This window comes from Athene cunicularia (genome assembly GCF_003259725.1).
Source record: "Athene cunicularia isolate RWA chromosome 10 unlocalized genomic scaffold, athCun1 chr10_part1, whole genome shotgun sequence".
Taxonomy (NCBI): Eukaryota; Metazoa; Chordata; class Aves; order Strigiformes; family Strigidae; genus Athene; species Athene cunicularia.
Window position 1 is genome coordinate 5,371,218 of NW_020799112.1, and position 19,249 is coordinate 5,390,466.

At 37.0% G+C, this 19,249-nt stretch overlaps 1 protein-coding gene across 2 annotated transcripts in view; it reads left to right on the plus strand.

Annotated features, from left to right (window-relative positions):
• The window catches only part of RORA (RAR related orphan receptor A), a 144,971-nt gene extending 127,872 nt beyond the window's left edge, over positions 1 to 17,099 (plus strand). For both annotated transcript variants that reach the window (XM_026856214.1, XM_026856215.1), the window contains exons 6-11: positions 92 to 213; positions 1,424 to 1,556; positions 2,241 to 2,348; positions 3,763 to 3,873; positions 5,224 to 5,336; positions 6,663 to 17,099. In XM_026856214.1, the coding sequence (XP_026712015.1) occupies positions 92 to 213; positions 1,424 to 1,556; positions 2,241 to 2,348; positions 3,763 to 3,873; positions 5,224 to 5,336; positions 6,663 to 6,827 (752 nt within the window). In that variant the 3' untranslated portion in view covers positions 6,828 to 17,099. The remainder of the gene's footprint in view (positions 1 to 91; positions 214 to 1,423; positions 1,557 to 2,240; positions 2,349 to 3,762; positions 3,874 to 5,223; positions 5,337 to 6,662) is intronic.
• Positions 17,100 to 19,249: the final 2,150 nt, after the last annotated feature.

A 19,249-nucleotide genomic window follows, 5' to 3' on the forward strand; every position in this document is an offset into this window, starting at 1 on the left:
AAGAGACAGGGCGGGACCTGGCCCGCTCTGTGGCGTCCCAAGGTGCAGCTTCGCGCTGTTAACGTGTGTCGCTTTCTGGTCTTTCTTTTAGAACATCTTGCACAGAATATTTCCAAGTCACACATGGAAACTTGCCAGTACTTGAGAGAGGAGTTACAGCAGATAACATGGCAGACTTTTCTGCAGGAAGAAATCGAGAACTATCAGAACAAGGTATAAAAGCATGCCAAACCATGGCATGCTATTTTTAAAGCATGGTATTTCCGTAACACACTGCAAAATTCACTTTTTCACTGCTTTCTGTTTACTGTCAGGAACGTATGTTTATGTGTATTTTCAAGAAAATAATACTCTAGAGGCAAAAGCAGCAAGATGGTTAGGAGATCCTTTGCGTTTGTGATTTTTGCAGGTACAGGAAAAGGCAAAGCCAAACCCCTAAAATCTGTCTGTCCAGGATTGATAAACAAGGATAAGAAATTAGAGAAACTTTTTCAATCCTAAATGGCATGTTATTTTCATTTCTTCATTTGTAATCTTCTGGATCAACAACAACAAAAGCTGAAACCAGTTTTTGTGATTTTGTAGGGTGTGTTTGGTTTCAGTTTACAAACACAGAACGCTGTCAGATTTCCAGCCTTCAATGCCTGGTTGTAATCCTGATCTGTTCCACAACTGTCCCTCGGTGTTTCAGTTTCACCTGTAGAACAGCAGCACAGTGCTTCCCTAACGCCCATGGGTATTGCAGTATGTCATCGATGTTTGTATTTCCAACATGCCTTCCATCCACAAACTACTATCACATGGCTGCTTTTGAAAAACTGTCTTGGGAAGCACTATTAAAGCACACTACCCTGAAAATATTTTTCATTTCCACAAAAAAATAATTAACCTTTACAAATATAATTTCTTCCACTCCTTAGGTAATTTCATTCTGAATTACTATCAAAATATGAAGCAGTCACTACTTGTGTGCCTTCTTTAGGTTGTTATACAAGATGATCTTCATATGTATCCTTATGAAGATGAGCTAGCTAGATTCATTTACATTCAGTACATACATTGATAGGAAAAATGTGATCATGCACTGCTCATGTAAATTGGCATTTTGTTTTGATGCAGAGAATAGAATTCCCACTGAAATGACCAGATCGTTATACTCTGATGTTTTTGGCTTATGAAATAAAAATACTCCAACCTGGATCTCTTCTGACATCACCAAAGAAGCCTTACATGTTTGCACTGTCACTCATGCACATGAGGCTTTGGCTTTGAGGTTAATTGCCCTTGTCTTACAGGCAGGCTGTAGCCTGGAGTGCTGGAGAGAAATTACTCTTTTTTTTTTTTTAACTTAGTTTTACTTTATGAAAATGGGCTTTCCAAACCTTGATCAGTAATTTTCCAATTTTTCTTCTCTCTCAAACAGCAAAGGGAGGTAATGTGGCAGTTATGCGCAGTCAAAATAACAGAAGCTATACAGTATGTAGTGGAATTTGCCAAACGCATTGATGGCTTTATGGAACTGTGTCAAAACGATCAAATTGTGCTTTTAAAAGCAGGTATGTGCATCAGTTTTAAAGTCTGCTTCTATTAGTTTTGGCTGAGGAAGGTGTTACCTGTATATGGTGATTGTGTACACATATATACATGTTGTGCAACAATCATTTAAAATAATACAAGGGAAAAACCTTACAAATTGTCCGTGTCTATCTGAAGTAATATACCTTCTTAGTTACTCTGGACAGAACGAGTTCAAGTCTATATATGAAATCTTCATTATGAACAGAGGGAGCAATGAGTGTGTAAAAATGGAAAAGTTGGATTCAACTTTTTTATTTTGGCTTACTAATAGTGAATAACCTGTCAAGGTAAAAATCTGGATTGTTCTATGCAAGGTGTTGCAGAAGTAATGCAGTTTACAAATACAAGACAAAGTGGTCAAAGCTTCTTGAACATAAATCTAAATGAGCTGCTTTGACTTCAGAGACTTCAATTACTCTAATAAAAATTATTAGAGTATATTAGCATTAACTAAGGTGCTTTAGCAAAAACTTCTAAAGGGGTTTATGGGAATTCTTTCAATTCCACTAGCAAAACAAACTATGCTCTGTTACACCACAAAAACCTACTACCGTGCTCCATCGATACTGACTTCAGAGCACAGGAAATTTTTTAATCCTCACTTGTTCTTTGCAACTGAAGTCTCTACTTAAATGGTCAAATATACATTGTTTCTGTTTTAGGGTCTTTAGAGGTTGTGTTCATCAGAATGTGCCGTGCCTTTGACTCCCAGAACAACACAGTCTACTTTGATGGCAAGTACGCTAGCCCAGAGGTTTTCAAGTCCTTAGGTAAGGAAATGTCAAGTGTTGTATCTTACAAAACAAAACAAAACAAAAAAAAAAAAAAGGCAGAAAAGCAAGGGGACAGCTGCTTTGAAAAATTCAGGCTACAGTATTCAAATAAAAGAGTTCCAAAGCTCTAACTGCTTATTTTATAAGCAGTCATGCTGGCTCTGTTTGAGGCCAAGCTGATTTCAGGAGTTAAAACAGCTTAACTCTGTGCAGTAAAGGGCTGTTGGTGTTGAAATTCAACACTTAGATCGGGGTAGAGCAGTTTGGACACACTTGTTGAGAACAGAAGCCCAGATTTCATATCTAGTGTTAACATTTTATATACCCTGTTGGAAAAGGCAGCAGATTTTAAGCTAATTTTGGATATACTGACATTACTGCTTTTAAGATGTTCATAGTGTATTGTGATAGGCAGACTCCAGTTATTTGCAGGTAAAATACTGTAAATTTGATTTTTTTTTAATTACACCAGTTTATAATTTTATATTTTTTTCCGTATATTTTTGCTAATTTTAAAAGTATGCATTTCACTGGGTATAGATTTGGGATGTAAGCCATTTTGGAGGGCAATGAAAGTACAGCAGTGGAGAATGCTGTACAATTACTTGAAGTATTCTCTGCCTTCCTAAAACACCTCAAGGTATGAGGCCTGAGTGCAAACAATTCAGAGAATGCAGTATCAGATGTGGGTTCCAATGAAATGTAACTTTCATCTGTTACCAACTACATCCAGCAATGTGGGCTGGGCTGGGGCTGAGATCTGCAGAGGAGAGCCCTCTTCCCTCAGGTTGCAATCCCCTTCAAAGCAGAGCTCCACTTACGCGACCTACGTAACAGCATGTGTAACAGCAGCCGTAACCTGACTTACACCTGTGTGAGCAAGAGAATGGATGAAAGGAGACAGAGTTCCTTTTCTGCATGAAAAGCTTTCAGTCCTTGGCTTCTCCTTTTGCTCCTGCATGTACCTTGTATGCCTCTCTTTCCCCACCTCTTCTGTGTGCTCAACAGTCTTAAAATCAGCACGTTTCAAGTACACATTTTGAACCTCCAGTTCACAGTGACATGAGAAAGTTCCATTTAGAATAGAAACAAAGCTAAACTAGTTTTGAGCTTGAAAATGGCTTGGTTTTTTTCCATATTTACCCCAAAAGAATCAAATGTGGAAAAGATAGTGTGCAAAACCTTCAAAATACTGGCTGCCAGGGTGTGGGAGCTGGGGACTCGTGCGAATGGTGTTAATAAGCTCAAGCATGAGTGAGAACTCACTACCATCACTCCACAGTCTTTAAGGAGAAGACCATTCCTCTATGAAGTATTTTACATCCATTGTTCACCTCCATCAGAATAAACCAACTGTAGCTCTGAAGTAGTTTTAAACAACGTGGCATGAGCTGTACCTTCTTTTTGGCAGGTTGTGAAGACTTCATTAGTTTTGTGTTTGAATTTGGAAAAAGTTTGTGTTCTATGCACCTGACAGAAGATGAGATAGCTTTGTTTTCTGCGTTTGTTTTAATGTCGGCAGGTAAGAGATAAAGGTTTGCTCTAGGTTTATTTGATAGAGGTTGTTTTTACTTTGAAGTCTTTTTAATGATAATGTTAAGACTACTGGACAGTGTAAAATGTCATCGTCTTTTTGAGTGTCTCCTTCTTGACCAAAATTTCTCTTGTAATAAACACATTGAAACTATAACTCTAGGAATAAATTAGTTAAATTGGAAATCCTAATCTAAGCTCTTGTTTTCTAAATTTTCACCTTACTGAGGACTCAACTTCTTTGCAAAAGCTTAAGTGCATTTGAGTGAGACCACTGGGTCAATCTAGGTGAGACAGGCAAGAGGTAGCCACTGAATATATATAGTCAGCTTTCAGTGTATGTGAGCTTGCAGCTGTGGCAGAATTACCTCAAGCACATGACAGAATGCTTCCAGCGTCACCTCAGGTCTGTTAAGCAGGGTTGCCATTTTACTGTGGTAGCTTAGGTTTCTGTGGTGGTGAGGTAGCTTAGGCATCTTGTCCCCATTGTGAAGTTGGGTGCGCTGAGAATTATGGTGCCAGACACCCCGAGAGTCAGCCTGGGTCTACCATACCCATGACTAAAATAACTTCATAATCTCAAGTAGATACTCTCAATATTCAGGTTCTGGGAAGGCTTATGAGGTTGGATGAAACAAGATATCGGTGCACAAAGTCAGTTTGTGTCTGGCATAATACCCGAGGAAATAACTGCTCTGTTTTTAGACTGCAGCGTAGTGGACTCAGGAGTGGTGGTGGAAGAGTCTGTTAGCAACAGTGGGTTTATAGAGACTACCATAAAGACATTTTCATGCTGTTTGCCAGATGGGAAGCATGTTATCCCTGTGTCTTAGTATGTAAATCACAGAATCCCACAGGTCTATCCCACAGAGGGTGTAGCAGCTAATACTACTTTTCTGCTAGGCAGTTTAAAAGCACTTTTTTTTAATAGCTGAGTATTTGCTTCTGATTTTTCTATATGTCACTGTAGATCTTAGCAAGCAGATCCACTCCAGTTACTTGTTCATTATGTGATCGATTCATTTCCCACTAAAAAGTTGCTAGCTTCATTTTATAAATACCCTGCATTTTACAGACCTTGTTAGCAAATGATTAATAAATCTTACTCAGATATGCTGCATTCTTCTAATTAAGGGCTTTATAAAAGTAATTTTAAATGCATGTAATAAATATACTCCAAAGCCTATTAATTTTGAAACTCATTTTCTATATGAGAGTATATAAGAAGTGGAAGGAAGGTTGCAAACAAGAAAGATGAATCTGTAACAGACTTAGTACTTCCTGTTGCACTGTGATGAATATGTGCAGTACTAGAGGTGTTAACTCCATTTATATTTAGATCGCTCATGGCTTCAGGAGAAAGTAAAAATTGAAAAACTCCAACAGAAGATCCAGCTAGCACTTCAGCATGTCCTACAGAAGAACCACCGAGAAGATGGAATTCTAACAAAGGTAAGAATGGTCACATTCACATTCACAGGACTGTGAAAGTATGTTTTCTTATGAAGGGTATCCTAATTATGGTGTAAGAGCTTTTACGTAGTTAATTTGTTATTTACAAACCCAGAATTCTCTGTTCAAAATCAAGGTGCTTAGCTGAAACTATTTACTAAAAACCAGAAGAGGTGAGATGAGTATGCTAGGGAACAGAGTTGATAATTGTGTGAAAAGAAGTGTATTGATGTTGACTTCATGAAAAGTGATTATTTCAAAGGTTTTTATCTTATTTCTCCTACACAACATTTCTGCCACACAGAATACTGTTTCAGTTCTACAACAGGCATGCCTTAATCCTTGTGAAATCTCTGCCTGCATGACAATCAAGTTGTTAAAACATACAATACCCAAACTATCTTTGTTTTTCAGTCTTCCATGAGAAGTTCACCACAGAGCTTTTTTTTCTGAGCAGTTCTTCCAAAAACTCATGCCTAGGGAAAAGAGATACTACATACCATTATGCTAATCTGAAGTATCTTCACATAATTTTTCAAATATTTATTTATTATCTGAAGATCCTGGGGAAGGATAAGCAATGCCTTACAGAAGTACATCCTTTAGAACTCTATACAGCCAGAAAGCTTATGCTTAGTTTCACACCATAGAATTCATTACAATAGAAGCAGGATGGTCCTGCCCAAGCTTTGCAGACTGTCTTCATTTCAAATACTAGCTCATATAATTCTTTTCCCAGTGTATACTTTGGATACCTTTGTTGGAAGAAAGCTTCTTCCATGTGCTTTATTACAAATAATGTACTCAGTAAATGTACTCAGTTCAGAGAGTACCCTAGTGATATTTCTGAAGTAAAGATTCTTCTGGTCTGTTCCTTTTTACCTTATTTGGTATAAATTAAAAAAGCCTAATCTAGTGCCAGTTCCCTATGTAATATTCACAGTGGGCTTGAAAGTAGTCAGGACTGTCTTCTTTCAAGAGAATGACTTAAGTTGTATGAATGAAGATCCAGCCAGGAAATACTTCTAGACCAATCCAGTGCTTCATAGGCAAGTGAGAAAACCTAATGATGCATTTTCCTAGGAACTTAAAGAATCTTTCACAAATAGCTCTAATTCATGATTTAAATAGGTTTTTAGTAGCTTCCTTTTTTTTTTTTTTTTAATCTAATATAACAAACATCCATGACTAGACATCCAAAATGTCATTGTTAAAGTAAACAACTGAAGTGGACTCAAAGTGTTTGGGAGAGGTTTAAACCTAAGAGCAAGATTGGGAGCCCTGGTTCCATATATGACCATATGACTTCTGTTCATTTTTTTACAGTTAATATGCAAAGTGTCTACTTTAAGAGCACTGTGTGGACGACATACAGAAAAGCTTATGGCATTTAAAGCAATATACCCAGACATTGTACGACTTCATTTTCCTCCACTTTACAAGGAGTTGTTCACTTCAGAATTTGAGCCAGCGATGCAAATTGATGGGTAAACGTATCACCTAAGCACTTCTAGAATGTCTGAAGTACAAACATTAAAACAAAAGAAAGGAAAAAAAAAAGAAAAAAAAAAAAAAGAAAACCGAGACACTTTATATGGCCCTGCACAGACCTAGGGAGCCAACACACTGCACATCTCTTGGCGGTCGGGGTCAGGCGAAGGATGGGAAACAATGAAACAAAGTTGAACTTGTTTTTCTCATGCATATGATTTCCATTATGCCTACAAATATGGACCCTTTTTCTGTCTCAACTTCTCAATCCTTGACCTCTGTTTACACAGACTGAGGGTACTAATGTCAGAAGGTTGTTTTCTCTTGTAGTTTACTGCCCAGACTTTTGACAGAACAATCAATTTGTTGATCAGAACAGAGAGTCCACCTAGTAATCAGCGACTGGTGTGCATTGCAGAGATTTCAGCATCAGTTTGCACAACTTGCTCATTGTTTCATGAAGGACGATTTTTTTCACCTACCACTGTTTGCCAGTAGACAGAACGGCATGAAAAGGGTCCATAGCAATAGCAACAATAGCATTATAATATATTACAGGGTAAATGGGCATGAAGACTATATATAGCAAAAGAGATATTGTTTATATATTGTTTTAATTAATATAAAATGTAGTTACTGGTATAGCTTTTCTTGTTGAATTGATAAGGCACTTTCATTTTGCACCTTTTTCTTTAAATTAAATGCTAGCGTGTTCATTGTTGTGTTGCATGTGCACCAGAAATTCAAGTTTAACTGAAAAAGGTTTGGCAGGTACTGGTACATTGGGAGGTATTTATGCTGCTGTTTTCCATGTTACTTTTAAAGAGAGGCTGGTCATATCCTGAAATGGTTACAGATTTTTTTAAAGAGCTGAAAATAACGACAATTTTCTAAATTAAAATCAACTTTTTCCGCTGTTAAAATCAAAGGTACTTTTATTTCGAAATCTTTCAAACCTGGATGTTAAAAGTTACATGCCTAAATTTAAACTTAGGTGCACAAGTCAAAAGCCTCATTTTCAAAGGTGCTGAGTTTCCATGGTCAAAGTTAAACTAAGCAATTACAGATCATTTACAAATGAGTGACACAGCATCCTTCAAAATCAGGCTAATGAATAAAGTATATTTCTGCCCACCATAAATCCAGGTTTGAAGGTATTTATTCAAGTCTGTATCTACAGTAAAAGTATGTGTGTATGACATGGATGTGGAAAAGTAATTTTTATACATAATATTACATACTTTTGTACTCCATATTGTAAACAATGCCTTCAAATTCTAGCCTATCAAAATCCATAGGGGTTTGTCTTTGACTTCAGTAAGATGAGACACTGACCCATGTCCTTCCAGCATCCAGCAGTTCAATTTCAGGTAGCTGAACAGAGAAGTCCATTGCTCTCATTATTTAAAAAGATGCACTTTATCAGATGAGGATAGACTAACAAAGTAAAGGCATACTGTTGCTAGAAAGCAGTTTTGTACTCTGTATAATACCTGGAAATCATTAATATCATAAACTGCATTCTGTAATGCTGAAATTGTGATACTGCATAACCAACCAATAAGCCAAATCTTGCGGCCTTTATCATTATAATTACCATTCATTCCCTATATGAAGAATATTGTCTCTGAGCAAATTTGGCAAGTAAACCTGGTTCTGAAGGAACCAGATTCATAATAAGTGACATCACAAACTAAACTGTGGCTGTTTGAGCCAGAGGTGCATAATTGATGTGGATGAGATGAAGATGTATAAGTGGATGCCTTGCAGATCTACACAAATGGAGTTTCTGATGAAGTACATAAGAAAAAGCTAGGAACTTTAAAAGAAAAAGGAATGAGACAGAATATGCTCCACTGCTTTAATTCTCAAGGATAAACAATCTTTTGCATATATAAGTCATTGAGAAGTAACAAAAGGGAATAGAAGCACACTGAAGCCTAGCTATTTTAAAAAGGAGAATTAGGTCTGTGGGTTACTATTAGCAAAATAGAGGTTTATTCTGCTATTTGAACAGGTTTCCTTTGGGGTCAAATTGAGACATTTAGCTGTGACACCTATGAAAAATTTTAGTCTGCCACATCAGGGAAGCGTACAGCTATCACTCACCTCTCTGGTTTGAAAGGAGGGGGAAATGAACAACATGCTTCCTCTTCAAAGCAGTATGCCCCAGGTAAGGGAGGGGAAGACCTGCACCTCCAGTAGCACTGGGATGGAGGCATGAGAGGGCTCCTGGAAAAAGTCCATAGAGCCGTCCTTTAACTGCTCCATCCGGCCTGCTCCCGAAGAGGCGGCCCAGCACGTGCTCTCTCCAGTCTCACTGAAACACTTTCCCTAGAATCATTGTTTACTTTATTGGAGTAACTGGCATGATATGGTACTTTCATTCTAATGTGTGTTCCTATTTTTAAAGCAACCCTTTTAACTAACAAATGTTTTCTGAATGTGACCAGCCTTAGGTGCTAGTCGTGTAAAGATCAACTAAACTTAATTTCAGTGTCAACTAATGAATAATGAATTAAGACCCATACTTTTTTAGAGAGCGAGATACAACTCCTACTTCTGACAACAAGTAGACTACCAGGCAAAATATTTCGGAATTAATTTTCAGTCACGTCCTTTTCTTACCTTTTCCAGATGAGTATTAGTACTTTACCAGGCATCTAGATGCCAAGAGTTTTGTTTGGTATCTAGTTCAGCGTATTTACACCCATAAGTCATTGACAACACACAGATTTCTGGAGCATTTACTAATAAAATACATAACCATAAAAAAGGTTCCAGATAGGGCCTTAGCTGAAAGCCCTTTGCATCTGAAAACAGCTTGTGACGTGATCTTCCAGGCCAGAAAGAGCTGTCGGTTTTGTCCGTGGAAGCTCCTGTGGACTGGCACCTTGTTAAATCAGGCTGTCTGTACATACCCCAAGTAACTCTGCTTTCCTGATCACAGTTAACAGCCACTTGGCAATAGAATTTTTTTTTCTTGTTTTGCTTTTCATAGAGAGGGGAAAAAAGGGATACAGCATGGCAAATGTACTGATAAGACTTCTGTTGCCAAGAAGGCTTTTATGAAAGGAAACATAGACTAGCATCAGGATGGCTGCTCAGAGCAATGGCCAAATAAGAACCCAGCACAGCAGAGGAAATGTGCTCTGCAGAACCTCTGGGTCTATGGCCTGGTATCAGATGATCAACCAAATATTCAGTTAAAAAACATACTTGAGGTCAATGGATACTCCATGAGTATTTTCATAATCGTCCCAGTTCACTGCAAAAAAAAAAAACAAAACATGAGGACAGGTGAAAACAAAGGAATAATATATTGGGTTTGAATGACCTGTTCTTTAAAGTCTGCAAAGAGATTTTCATTGGATGTTAAATCTATCCAGAGAGATGTTTTCTGGCTTTCTAGGAAAGAGATACTATACTGTTATTTGAACCACCCTAATATGCTTCCAACATCTCCAGCATTGTTTGATCTTTTAAAAACGATGGGATTAGGTAAAAAGGGAGGCTGTTTTTAAGTTTGGTTGTTCTTTATTAAAGCTTATCTTAGTATGGATACCAAGATATCTGTGTGTGTATGCGCACGTGTGTGTGTGAGAGAGAGTACATTTGTGTGCACACATGAATATATGCGTGGGTACGTGTGAGTGGCTGCTTCTAGGCTGTTAAGTGTCAATGGAATAAAGAAAATGTATTCAAAATACTTAAGTCAAAAATAGAAGGTGGAAAAAAGATTTATTCTATACAAAGCCTTGTCTGGACCACTTTAGAGAGACTTCTATTTTTTTAACCCTTCTATAAATGTTTGATGGCACTTGAAATATTCCTGCAATAAAATGTGATTTGTGTAAACAGTAAAAAAAAAGATTTTGTAATGTGAAACAATGAAAGAAAGTAATGTAATTTTTCTAAAAAACAAAAAAAAAAACAAACGAACGAACTTTGTATTATTTTCTTGATGGAATTTGTCTATTTGTCTTTGGAAAACTTTTTATTTCATTGAATGTGCCATAGTAGAGGTGTGTTTTTTCTTTTTCTTTTTTTTGTTTTTTACATTTTAGATTAAAGGAATAGCTGTGTTCCAACATTCCAAAATGCAAGATGACATAGCAGTCATGATTAAAAGGTTTGATTAGTAAGCTTCAATCATTGTTGCTTTTTTTGCACATGTTCTTCATTCCTCTACAGTGCAATATGTACATAGAGCACTTGCGGGTGTAACCTTGATCCCTCAGGGAAAAATACATATTTGTACAGGATTTTTCTTTTCTTTTTTTTTTGCCTTTTTTTTTTTTTCTAAGGAATGTCGATTGAATCACTTGTCTGTTGTTGAGGGGCAGCCAGATAATAATCCTAAACCACTGTCACAAAACATTGACTGTTTAAATTTTGTGCCCTTTTATTATTTAAAAAAGAAAAATAAAAGTTATTTTCTGACAGTTCTTTGTGCTGATTGGTGAAAAAAAGGGTAAATAGATAAGCACCTTATGATTGACTTAACTGTGAATGACAATCCATCTCGTTACCAACAACAGAAGCCCTATCATTTTGGAGCTGGGGTTAAGAGTCAGAAACTAATGTGCTCAGGGATCTTCTAAAACTCTTCAACAGGGTTGCCAGTACTACTGGTGGAACAAATTACTTTTTACAAAATACGCTAGTATTTTCTTCCCTTCTCCCTCCCCCCCAGGCACAAGAGAACTGGATTTTTTTTTCTAACTAAATGCTCTATGCGTGCCTCATTCTCTTACTCAGTTCTGCAGTATAACTGCTCTTTGGTCTTTATTTTGTTCAAAAGAAAAGTACTCCAAATAGTACAAAGACTTAGCAGTTGTAGTTTAGAAAATAAATTAATTCTGACCCATTAAATAAATGATTGAAATTAATTTCAATACCCTCTGGACATTTTCATGATGATAGGACTATTTTTCCAGCTGAATTTCAGTGTTTTGCAATAGAAAATGGGTTCTCAGTGCTTAAATTATTGTCAAAGAAAACAAATCAGTATATGTTAGTCCAGTAAGAATGAAAAGGTAATGATTAGGTTTCAGCAGTGAAGTCGCATAGAAAGGAACACAGATCCGCAGGAATTCCAGAACACTTCGATGTTGTCTCACATTGTTGCATATGCTTCATGTAAAGCAATAAACTGGACTGGGAAGAAACCCTGAGGCTGAAGACATCTTTGTATCTAGTACACCAAATACAGCAATTCCAAGTGATTACAATGGCACCAAAACCAACAATGTCTAGGAAGTTTCCAAGTGCCAAACTGTAGGATTCTGGAAGCCTGTTCCAGTTAGCCTTGTTTTATGGCTTCACGTTCTTTTGAAAATACAAGTAGAAAAGTAAATAAGCAACTACAAACACACTGAGCAAGATTTCAAGACTTTGGTTAGATTGAGAAGAGAGTGAATTTCTCCTTTAAGCATGTCTTGTCTTCCTGCAAAAAGCATCAGCTTTCCAGTATCATTGAGGAGTTTTTCACTGGGTCTGTGGCTTCTAGTTGTTCACTTCAGGTTGCTTAATAAATAGGGAAATCTTACGATTTTACAAGTTGATGGTCGAGTTTAGCTTGGAGTGGCCTTCCAAGGCAGACAGCTGCTTAGCAAGTACGACCTCTTGATCAGTTTGTGTTCTGGCATCTTCAGTAGAAGAAAATTCCTATTGCTGATTCAAAATACAACCTATTCTTTACATACTTGCATCTCAATTAAACATACTGTTAATATGTAAATCTAGAAGATGTTTTATCTATGTAGCGGGGTGATCCAAATGTTACAATACCTTTTTTTAGATTGGCATAGACATTCCCCAGTCTGTACTGGATTAACAAAACAGGTTGCACAGTATAAGCTGTGCAAACAAGGTATAATTTTTCTCTTCACATTCCTGAACTCCCCAATGTAGATAAATTTCTAAATATAAATGTCAGAAACAGCATTTACTATCCAATATCCAAAATAATAAGCAATTTTCTTGAGTATTCAGTATATGAAATTCTACCTGTGCTAGCTGATTCAGATTGCACAGAAGAAACATCCTTATTTTCCTTAGCTGGAGAAATATAACTATTAGAATTATTTTTTTCATTATTAATACTAGTATTTTTTACTTTTAAAGTTTCAGCCGTGAATATGTTTGAATATTAACATCCTATTTTCTTTATGCTTAAATATTCCTGTCAGTAAATCTTTTGGTGGAAATGAGGGCAAATGCATACAGATACCAAATACAACAACAAAAAGAATAGTTTTAAAATTTAAATGAGTATTTATTTTAAAATCGTTGCAGTATGTGCTTTAATCCTAGTACTGTGATAATAGCTCGCTAAATAATTCTAAGTCACTGGACTTGAGGGGAAAAATAAATAACATTAGGATAATATACTTTGGAACTTTATTCAGGTACTAAATAGAATTTTAACATCAAAATAAAAGCTGTATTCTACCTTTTTTGTAGGTAATGTTGCTGTTTCTTTTTTTTTTTTTTTTGCCTTTATCATTGGTAGAATATAGCAATAACTTTATAGCAATAAGTAGGCTATCCAAATAAGAAACAAAACATGATAAAGGCTTCAGATCAATACTCATAGGTTCATTTCTTCTGCCACAATACTCATTTGTGTGTCTTCCCTCATAATCTCCTTACTTCTTCAAGCTGAACTTCACAATCAAGTTGTTGAACTTGATGTGTAACATCACACCTTTTTGTTAACATCTGCATGTTTTCGGTGTTCATATGTCCTTTGTATACTTGTTTTCCTGTAAGTCAGTGTTTCTCAAGCTTTCTGAAAGCACGATCCCTCCGGGCTGTATTTCTTCATGGGGCACTCCGTGTTTGAATGAACTTATTTTTCTGGGGCGGGGAGTGCAACACAGCTGTGAGGACTGGTAGCACCTCCTTGACCGAAGGAACTGAGTTGCTGCTAGTACTCGGTCAGTCCCTTGGCACTGCACATGCCAGCAGCCGGCAGGCAGCTCTTCCAGCTCCGCCAGGCTGCGGGGCTGAGCTGCATCCAGCAAGTGGGACGCATTCCCCGGGCAGCGCACCCGCCTGCGGCCAGCGCTGCCCACGCTCTGCGCTGGAGAACCGCGCTGCCGCACTTCACGCAGAACCCAGCTACCTTTTGCCCGACATAGTGTTTTGATAATAATCTAAACACTTTGGCAACTTTCAAATGGTTGTGACTTTCGGTTTGAGAAACACTACCCAAAATTACCCCACAAAGTCTTAATGTAGATGCACAAACTTTACAGGAACTTGCAATCTGTAATGCTATCTATATCTAATGCAGAGAATTCATAAGCAATACAGTGAATTTTATTTCACAAAAAGGCATACGTACTGTACACCTTTCTAAATCCAAAATGTTCCTCATTTCTACATTGATTTAGAAACAAGATACAGAACAGTGGTGAATATTTGAACTATTAGGACATTAGCTGGCTGCTTCTTTATATGTAACTGTATTGTCTGCCTGCTCCTTTTCTGGAGATGTGTTTTTGTATTGGATGTTTGGGCCAATGGGAGGCTTCAAGCTACAATGTATTTTCCCAGATTAAATATATTTAACATAAGACAAACCCCAGACAAGGCTTTTTAAAATGTATAAAGAACTGCAGTGTTAGGTGGTTTATTTGCAAACTGTTTTCAATGTTGTCCATTTTTATGGCACCTTTAACAATATTCTTGTTTCCAAAGTACAAAAAAAAAAGGTTAAAAATACTCTAGCCATAACTGAATGTCAAGCAATAAAAACAAATGACTTTTTGTGCATAGATTTAAAAGAAATACAAGTTTTAGACATCTGCATGTAAATGCAATCTCTTGTTTACTGCTTTCTTAAACTTGAGCAACTGATTCCTTATTTTACTACTAATTTAAGGACTTGTAATGGCCTGTAAACATTTTATCTTGCTCTATTCTTTCAACTCTAACTTTGTCTCTGCTTTGGAGTCATAATATATTTAATGTTGTTCTGCTCACCTCTATACAGTTAACTTTTTGCTTTCATTCTGTATAGATAAAGTTATACTATAAACAGCCTACATAGTGCAAATATTTATCTGTTTATCAAATACCACATTATGCTGTATAATATCTGTTTTACTATATAATCTATTTTAGACATAGCTGTTTAGAACTAGAGTGTGCTATTTTTGTGTTTTTCTGATGTGTGGTGCTAGATAAGTTACTTTTGTGAACAAAAGCAAACAAACCCCTTTTATTCCTAGACAATACCACCTTTGGGTCTTGTTAATTTCACTGAGTATAACTATATATAAATATATATATATTTGTGTATATATATATATACACCAACATATGCCCAACAAGTACCTGTATCAGAGTACAAGATTTGGGACATGGTTTTCTCTTTAAATGCATAGTGTCATTATATAAATTATTCTATAGTATATTTAATAAGGAGAAAATTACTTCACCGGTACAGATACTTGATATCAAATGTAGAAATTTTTTTCTACATTGTTAACATTATTAATTATTAACGTTAATAAAACTGTTCTGTCCAGCTTGTTATCCTTTTGGTTACTAAAAACAGTCTGCCTGTATTGTATCAGAAAGAAGAAAAACATCTAATCTGCCAGTATAAAGTAATTACAATATGCTGTCTGTCTGAAAGGGAGGTAGTTATTTGGCTTGTTGGGAGAGTTCTATCCTGTCATTGCATCTGATATTTATAGATGTAATTCTGCTGGGTGCCTTCCTCCCTCTTCACTTTAAATAGGATCTGTACACACTCAAACTGCGGATGTTACTAGGCCACGCCTACACACTTAACTCCAGTTACTGTAAATAGGAATTTTCTGTAAATCTTCCACAATAGATGGATGGCTAAATTCAGTCCTTGGATATGCTTTATAAATCATTCATACATATCCAATGACAGCCATTAGCAACTAAAATTAATTAAGAAGTGGAATTTGCAACGTTTTGTCAGGTCTGGGGGTTTTGTTTTTATTTTTCATGTATTCCTTAATTTACATAGTCATGTACCCTTAAAAGTATTCCTATCCCCTGTTCCTTTCATTCTAGATTTTTTTTTCATGTTAATTCTTAGAAACTGATGGATATCAAATATCTAACTAAGGAGGTAATTAACCTTTTAAATATTTATTAGAATTTTTCTGTAATATTACTGAATTTATAAGATCTTTAGCAAAGATTTTTGAGCAATTTATTAAATACGATGTTTCTGTTTACTGCACTTTTTGATAATAGAAGGTAGTGAATTTTAAAGCCATGGTTCTTGGCTTCCATGCACTGCTTTTATACCCTCAGTCCAAGGAATATATATATATAAATAATTTTTTTTAAACAGCAAACATACTGTTGTCCTAAAAATAAATACAAACTTTACTGCAATGTGGGTATATTTTCATAAGTGGAATGTTTAATTGCAAACACTATCAGGACAATTATAAAAACCTCTTGAAGCTACAATCTTATTTAAATATAAGCCATGACAATTTTATTTTCCCTTGTTGATTTAAGTCACCTTTTGATACTTTCAAAGAGAAAAGGACTCGCTCTTAAATTTGTACGTACTAACCTATACATAATGCCAGGAACATATTCTCCCTATTGTTTTAATAGTTTGATATATTTATGCAAAACCATTTGGTTAACATATATTCTCCCTGTTTACTAAATTTTCAATGTAACGAGACCAGAATAAATGCTGATTACAAATACACATCAGTTTGAAGATTAAGCACATAGACTTCAAAAACCTCGTTGAGTGATATGCTCAAATTTCTGTAAATACACACAAGTTAAAATGCAATTATACTGTACATGTAAATATATGCTGTCTGTTATGTGTACAGTATGTATAAATTCCTTTTCTAGCTACAATGAAATGTAAGCCATCAAGAGGAATACTAAAGTGGTATTGTACTAAACCTTTGCTAATGATCTTTACCCAATCACTTAACTTTTCACTTTCATGGACCTTTCCAACTCACTCTTACGATAGCCTGCTTATATTCAAGTTTGTTATTTTACTCAGTCCCGAAAAAAGTATTTTGATTCATTTTGTAAATATGACTGTAAAAATAAGAGATTTAATGTTGTCTTTTAAATACTCCAATTTTCATTCTAATATGAATGTTGTTATATTGTACTTAGAAACTGTACCTTTAATATTACATTACCTTTATTAAGTGCATTGAACACATCGATTTTAGATGTGCTTTATGTACTGTTATCCTGTAATAAAACTTCAGCTTCTAATGGAAAGATCTGTCTTAATTTTTTGTCAATAGCATATTGATTTTCTAAATTGTGGTTTATTAGGTTTATTCCTTAAACAATGCGCCATTACAAAAGTAGGCTGTGCTTCCAAGCATGTATATCAGAGTTGTTTAGCATATACATCAGATAACGTTTAGCAGTGGGGAAACAAGAAAACTCCTGAACACCTTTTAAGCTCCCCTTTGGCCATCAGGAGCTTTAAGCCTCTTCAGAATGAATGTGGATTAATCTACCTCTCCCTCCTTGAAGGGAGGGATTCTCCCTTGTTTGAAATCACAGTTCACTGCATCAAGTGCAAGATACAAGAAATCTAAATGAGAATTCAGGTATCCAAATTGATATTTTAATACAATTTAGGCATCAAAATTCAGAGTTGCAACTCCTCTCTGCTGTGCTAATAACATTGGGAGCACCGGAATGTCAGCAGTACACTTTGGTCTTAAGACTTCAGGCATGTAAAATTACACTTCTGCACCTACCCAGAAATGCTTCAGCCTTCATAGAGCTTTTACAGCTCAGCATTTATGTGCCTGACCACAATCCAGAAACAGATACTAGCATTCATCTTTGAAGCACTGTATCTGGAAGCAGCCTTCACCTACAGTCCAAATCTACCAAAAAAAAGTAGTGAAAGTGATCACTTTCTTAGAACTGTAGCACTAAGTAGTGCCATTTGTTCTACAGCAGTTCCATGACTAAAGCTGTCTTCAAGACATTGAAGACCCGGATTTAATTTTCTTATCCTCAGGACATGATTCCTGCCCAATCTTTCCACTCACAGGAAAGTTCTTAACCACCAAGATACAGGTTAGGCAACAACTATTTATGTTCCATATAAAACACAGGAATTCTTCTGAAGTGAGACAAACCAAGGACTCCCATGTCCACCCATAAGGAAAGGTAAACTGTAGCTTATAAGGTGGTGGTGTGGTTTTTTTCACAGAATTACAGAATGGTTGAGGTTGGCAGGAACCTCCAGAGGTCACAAGCAGGACCACCTAGAGCCAGTTGCCCTGGACCATGTCCGGTTGGCTTCTGACCACCAAGGATGGTGACTCCACAACCTCTCTGGGGAACCTGTGCCAGTGCTGGTCACCGTCACAGTGACAAATTGTTTCCTGATGTTCATGTTTATGTCATGGAAGTAGAAAGATCGCATGTAGGAACCAGCACCATTTAAAAGGAAAGCAAAAAAATCCCAACCAGACACGGCAGGTTTTAGAGATACAGACTGAAGTGGGACTTAACCTGCCATTTTCACAATGTAAGTCTTCTAATTGTTTGGCTATGTAACTGTTACCATGCTTGGCTTTTGAAGTAAGATTACTCCTTATGAGGCTACCTCCAGGACTAGGCTCCGAGTGGATCCAGGAGGGAGATAGAAACTTTTCCACTTCTCTGAGATATACAAACCAAAAAGAGCAGAATTAAAAGCAAATAATGTCCTTAAAACTGATCTGCAAGCAAACTAAAGCAACTCATTTGTTGGTGGGCTTGGACATAATTCTGAATCATCTCAGTATTATTACTCTTTGTGTATCATGCTCAGGGCTTTATTTACAGGACTGGTTGCTATGAACATTTTGCTTCGTGCCACAATTGTCACTTCCCTCTTAGTTTCTCCATCTGTAAAGCTGTGAAGGGGATCACCTTTTCTTGTAACACTACAAGCAAATGGGCTTCCATCACTTTTTGAATTCCACACTTTACCACATCGGGAAGCCTGATCAGAAAAAAGGTTTTGCAGGTCTGCCCACGTGTTAACAAATTGAAAGTTTGATCCAGGGGAAGTGGAAGCCCAGGGAGAAGAGGGAAGCTGATAAATAGAGCAACCTTTGCGGGACACCTCAGCCCTCACACACATCCCCAACATCCCTCAGGGACGAGGCACCAGGCAGAGCCTTGCCCAGACGCCTCTGCACACCCTGGACGGGAGCTACCGCTCGAGGCACTCAACACGTGGTCAGGGTCACACCTTAGTGAAGAACATGGAGTCAGAGCAGAGCCCGCAGCGCGGAGAGGCCTTGGGCACACTTCATCCCCCGGCGAGGAGGGACAGGGCCGGCAGCGCGCCCTGCCCCCGCCCGGCAGCGGTGCCGCCTGCCACAAGATGGCCGCGGCAGCGCCGGCAGCAG